We start from the raw sequence: 5,781 nt of genomic DNA, 5'->3' as shown, positions 1-5,781 counted from the left end.
GGCAGATCTTAAAAATGGTAGATGTAGGTATGTCTGCCTTTCACTCTGTTCAGTCAAAACAGGATAAAATAATATGCACAGCTAACATGGAAAAAAGGTTTCAAATAACATGAACAGTACCCTTGCAATGTATGTGGATGTGGGAGTCTCTCTCAAATAGCTGTATGCCTTTGGTCCATGTAAGTGGAGAGTGATGGCAAACTCCCTCTGGTCTTTGGTGTATTCATGGCTCTGTTTTAACAGGTGTATTGGAAGATCTGAAATTCAATTAGCACAGACAAATTAGTAAGAACCATTGAAATCACTAGGTAGTCCTAATAAAGAAGGGAACTTAAGTTCAAATTTTGTCCACATTTGTATTTTCATTTTACCTGAGTATATATTGAACTGCTCTTTCAACTGATGAAGTTCTTCGCCCTGAGATCCTTCAGAAGACCACTAACACTTCTTTGCCCTCCTCTCTCTGTTCTTCGCGTTCCTCCTCTCTTTTTCCAGACTCTCCACCCAGGTCAAGGCTTCCCTGAGTCTGGCCCTCAGATCATCATTGGATGAAGGCAGAGCATAGGAGTGGTCCTGGTAAAAACACAGATAACTACATTATAAATGATGTTTATATTATATCACTCAGTCACAGTCCATCACATCTTTTCTAGTACAATGTGTTGTCAGCTGTCCCACATTTTTACACAATCTTAATCTTATCAGTCTTCAATTGTACCACCAACACTGTGTGTATGTATGTAGGATGCAGATTCAATACTGACATGTTTTAATGTATGTGACAGAGAGTGGGAGGTTTTGTAAGGGGGGCGTGGGGGTGACAAGAGCTTTGAATATAAGCAGGGTCATAATGCTCACAGCTGTTTGAGGCGTAGCTAGATCTTATTACTCACAACATTAGGCACAGGCAGGGGTTCAGCCTCTTGGACAAGCTGGGGACAGTCTGGTAACGGGGTCTCCTGTGCCTTTTTTGAAGTCTGAGACGTTCTGGTAGTTACAGGCTAAAGCAAAGAATAAAATATAGAAATTATCTCAGTGTAATACAAAATACGTGTCTGATTCCTTCACATTCAGAAAGAGAGAAAACATTTTCTATATAGTACAGCACTGAATTATAGCCTCCTTACAGCATAGTGCTACACCTACCCTGTGGAGATGAGCTGGGAAACAGAAGACTGAAGGAACAGCTCCAGCTCTGATCCTGACTGTCTGACCTGTCCTGTCAAAGGTCTCGGGGCTGAAATGCTCACTGCAGAGCATGGACGATGGGCTAGCAGAAAACCCTTCCCTCCTGACAGCGGTTTCCCATTGCTTTCTCAACTGTTTATCTTTGGGAAACCTATGTAAGTTTAAAAAAATGTTTGCTAAGCAACTAACACCAGTCAGAGTAGTTACGTCGGGCTAATTTAGTTAAACAGGAAAAACATTTTGGTTGTTTGGAGGCAGGTTTCACAACGGAAATTCACAATATTTTGCGCGGGAATTCATAGTATTAGCCACAAAGTCAGCAAATTCTGTCCGTATAATGAAAATATAATGGGCAAATACAATCACTAGTATTTTTTTTGTTCTTACTTTTGAAAGGTAATGCCATTAGCTCTGGTTTGAACTGTAAAGCAGTTATTACAATACCACGCAGCACATGAATGAGGCATCTTCTCCGATTGCTCCACTTTGCGACATCCAATATGGCGGCGACGTTGACGTACGGTTCGGCGCTCAATGGGGCGTCTACGTATACATGTATGTGGTTCTACCTACGTACTGATTTTCCAGACCTCTAGGATTTACGGTTTGTCCTATCTCACGTTAGGGGGCGCTGTGGAGCAGTTTGGCCACGCCCACTTTTGATTCCAATAAAATCGTGTAATTTCAGCGGTGAAGTTTTGGTGAGTTTTTGAATATGTTTAGGCCTCCAAATTTGTGATCTTGGAGGGAACGGAATAATAGTAATAAGAAGAATTCCACAAAATACAATAGGCCTTTGCAGCGCTGTCGCTGCTCTGGCCTAATAAAATAAGCATCTAACGGAATTTTACACTGAACCAAGAAAGCATTTACTATCCACAATTCTGAAAAAGTTGTGTAAAATGTAAATAAAAGCAGAATGCAATGATTTGCAAATCTCATAAACTTGTATTTCATTTACAGTAGAACATAGTAAACGTATGAAAAACAGAAATTGTACTATTTTTTGGGGGGAGAAATAACAACAAAACAGTCAGGATGCAGTAAAACAAAAGTTCAAGTGAAATGACTGTAATTTTGTGCACCACAAAGTGCATCAACACAATAATTCCAGCCAGGCCCACACAGCACCAACCACCAGAGCCTCATTATGTTACATGCGAAATTCCATAAAAATGTCATCTTATGAAGATGGTATTCCTGACTATACACTTTCTGCTTGAGTGTCCACCTTCTATAAATCCATTATCGTGAGCCTAGAGATGTAGAGTTCATCACAAGTGCACCCAAAGCTGTGTCTAACTTGAGTTTCACTTTTGGTTGTACTGTAGATTAAGAAAGCATGGATCTCTCTCCTTCATGCTGTGTCTCCCAGTTATCATTGAACCTATATTTTCTGCTCTTCTTCATCATTCTCATGATAGTCCACAAAAATGTACAGGTTTGTTTTTCTTTTCTTTTTTGCAACTGGGGAGTATTTCAAAATTTCCTCCAGTTGGGTGGAGCTAAAGGCAGCACAAGACATGACAGGTTCACCTGTTCTTAACCCCACCTGCTCCCAGTTTGATTGGCAGCAATCACAACCTGGACAATGAGAGCCTTCAAGTCTTTCCTCACAGTCACTGGATATGAGCCATCTACTGTTTTAGTCAGCTTCTTCCGTTGACTTTTGAAAACCAATTAAAATACAGGACATTAAGTCAACGTGTGGGGAAAAAAGAAAAAGTGGCAAAAATGTGCAGTTCCACACAGTGTGTGGAACTATGATCTATTATTCTGTTACAAACACTCATGGTGCAGTTCCACAAAGTGTGTGGAAATGCACCATGAGTGTTTGTAACAGAATAATAGATCATAGTTTTATCAAAGTAAAATAATAAAAATATATTGTCATCATGAAGGCCAGCTATATTGGACACTTTGATTATTTTTAATAAATGACCTTTGTCAGTTAGGATCATAGTTCACAAAAGGTGTATAGTACTGTATAAGAACATGTTAACATCCATACAAGCTAGATGAGAGAAGAAGCCTTTAAAGTCACAAATTGGGTAAAATACTCATTCTTTTTGTCTTTTAATTATTGTTATAATTATCGTAATTAGTTAAAAGCTTTTCAATTAATTTTTGATCTTCAGAAGTCCTCCCTTTAAAAAATTTCCGAAGCTAGTTCTTGAGATGTATTTAAGACCATTTAAATGAGACATTTTAGAGCTGAAGTTCAAACTCATCAAAGTGTTTAATTATGCAACTCAATGATTTCTTTTTCTATCAAAAGACGATGTTATCTTAAAAAACCCTCCACAATTGCTCCCTTTATGCAGCCAGCAATTATGTTCACAGTCACGTTGTTCAAAAAAAACTATTTAGCTGAATAATGTACGGTAATCTCTCAGAGGCAGGGTTGGTTATTCACATTAACACATCAGTTTCAAGAATACTATTATGGCTCAAGCTTGGAGCATTTTTTGCAGATGGCAGATCAGATTGTGATGTTTGGAGTTTGGAAGCTGAGTTAAAGAGATAGTCTGGTCATTTTTTTAGAGATGTTCTGTCAAAAAGTTATCAATAGTTTGTACCTTACCATCTATAAAGCATCTATAGAAGTAGTATAGAGAAAAGAGCAGAAGTCTATGTCTAGTCTCGGCTAATGGCTCACCAAACAAGTTCCAGTTTTTAATTGTTTTTCAGGATTATAAAATAACTGTTTCAAAAATGACATATCAGTGTAAAAGAATGCTACATTAGCTAATACTTTTGCATGACACGGTTTATCTTGTTTATCAATTTTTTCAACCAAACAAAGTTTGAGGTATTACAAAAATGTATATGTGAGGTGAGGTGCTGAGTATTGATACATCATGCAGGGTTTCCCCCAGAAAAGAGGCTAAGCCCGGTGGAAGGTGGACAATCGCCGGGCAACAGTGATTTAGTAAAAAAAAAAAAAAAATTAAAGTTGACAGGAAAGTTGAAAATATGCCTATTGTGTGATATTGTACGATATTTTTGCAAAATATATACACAATTACAGTTTAACAAAAAAAACACTTTTGAAATTTTTTTTTAAACAAAAATACAATTAAAATAAATACTAATTGATTGCACCTCATTTAAATTCTAATTTAAGTCACATTTACAAATAAATTAAATTAACATAAATAAAAAGTGCAAACAAAGTACCAACATGTCTCACATCAAGGCCAATGAATAACAACAGAGAACTCTGAAAAATAGAGAGATGCTGTACTGTCCTGTGCTTTTTGTGGCACAGGCTGCATGTTGGATCACTACATGTAACAACAAAACAAAGCAATACTGAATTTCATAGCATCATTTTATTAAACAAGGATAAATTACCACGCATCATATTAATATTTTTACTAAGTTCAAAACATGCTGACGATATTCGGTCTTGTAAAGCCACCCGCTTAATTTTAGCTCAACTAACCACTTTTGGTTAAACCCGCTCGATCGATGTGTATTGCTGCAGCTCCAGCGACATGCTAACTCAGCTAACTATGTATGCCGTGATTTTTGTGCCACCAGGTTGAGCACGTGCGCAGTGACACTGATTTGAGGGCACAGATTGCTCAACTCTGACAAACTGCTTGCGAACTCAACCTGGTGGCACGCCATACGCGGGACCTTCGTGCAGGGGCGGGGACAGCGTGAATGCATCACCGTTGCGTCACCTCGCGCAGTGAGGTAGATAAAGGTAGCGGTTTTCGGGGTGCGGATGGAAAAAAATGTGTATAAAATATGACGCGTTTATAATAAACAAGCAAAGCTTAGCCTGGCAGCAGGGTCGCCAAAGCCTGGCGACCTGCCAGAATTATAATACACTGGGGGAAACCCTGCCATGTATTTGCTGATGCTGCTGAGACTGCAGAATGGATCAGACTAACTAATCTGCACGCTTAGTCAGACCAATGGTTTTCTCAACTCACTGTGGATTGATACAGTCAGCAACCTCAGCACCATTGACATATAGAGTAATGGTCTACGCTTAGCACACATTTTGGTAGTAACAGAAAAGTCATTCAGTTAACAAAACAGTGACAAAGAAAGTAAAATAATATAACTGGTGCCATGCAAAAGTGTAGGTGTTTAATATCAGCTAATGTAGCATTCTTTCACACTGTTATGTCATTTTTGAGATAGGGTTGTTTTAAAATCCTGAAAAACAACAATAAACTGGTACTTTTTTGTTTGATAGAGTGATTTTCTGATTGCACTTTTTAAATAAACTTAAGGTTAATTCAGAAAGTTATGTCTAGCTGCCAATAAAAGGGCAACAAATGACATTACTATGTTCAGAACACCAACAAATGAGTCGTGTGTGGTGTACAAACTATTGAGATGTATCATAACTAGAGACAGGACCAGAAGTTGGAAATTGAGGCCACAATGTCCTGCTCCCTCCATGTAAATGAATGGGACAGGAAAAAAAACCTTAGGTAAGTTTTTTTTCACATACTTGTTAGCTTGCTGCTGTATGTTCAAACATGCATTTTTAAAATGTATTTCGTTTGAATTAGTTATTGAGGTTTTAAGAAATGTGTCATTTTACACTGCGTTTGACAGTGTCACAGC

At 38.1% G+C, this 5,781-nt stretch overlaps 1 protein-coding gene across 1 annotated transcript; it reads right to left on the bottom strand.

The window, feature by feature from the left end:
* Positions 1-438: 438 nt before the first annotated feature.
* On the bottom strand, positions 439-1,655 carry LOC108247248 (THAP domain-containing protein 2-like). The gene is made up of 4 exons (XM_017435222.2): positions 1,576-1,655; positions 1,147-1,339; positions 894-1,001; positions 439-573 (listed from the first exon to the last, which is right to left on the bottom strand). Exons 1-4 carry the CDS (start codon positions 1,653-1,655, stop codon positions 439-441), a joined length of 516 nt encoding a protein of 171 aa, XP_017290711.1.
* Positions 1,656-5,781: the final 4,126 nt, after the last annotated feature.

Source organism: Kryptolebias marmoratus, linkage group LG9, assembly GCF_001649575.2.
Source record: "Kryptolebias marmoratus isolate JLee-2015 linkage group LG9, ASM164957v2, whole genome shotgun sequence".
NCBI lineage: Eukaryota > Metazoa > Chordata > Actinopteri > Cyprinodontiformes > Rivulidae > Kryptolebias > Kryptolebias marmoratus.
This window is presented reverse-complemented; position numbering and strand designations above follow the sequence as displayed.

What these genes read in the sequence shown, in the direction of transcription:
- LOC108247248 (XM_017435222.2), bottom strand. Translation starts at nt 1,655, where the DNA reads ATGCCTCATTCATGTGCTGCGTGGTATTGTAATAACTGCTTTACAGTT. An exon ending in TCCCAGCTCATCTCCACAGG is followed by an intron (nt 1,002 to 1,146) that starts GTAGGTGTAGCA and finishes TCTTTGCTTTAG; the next exon opens with CCTGTAACTACCAGAACGTC. An exon ending in CCCTGCCTGTGCCTAATGTT is followed by an intron (nt 574 to 893) that starts GTGAGTAATAAG and finishes TGTTTTTACCAG; the next exon opens with GACCACTCCTATGCTCTGCC.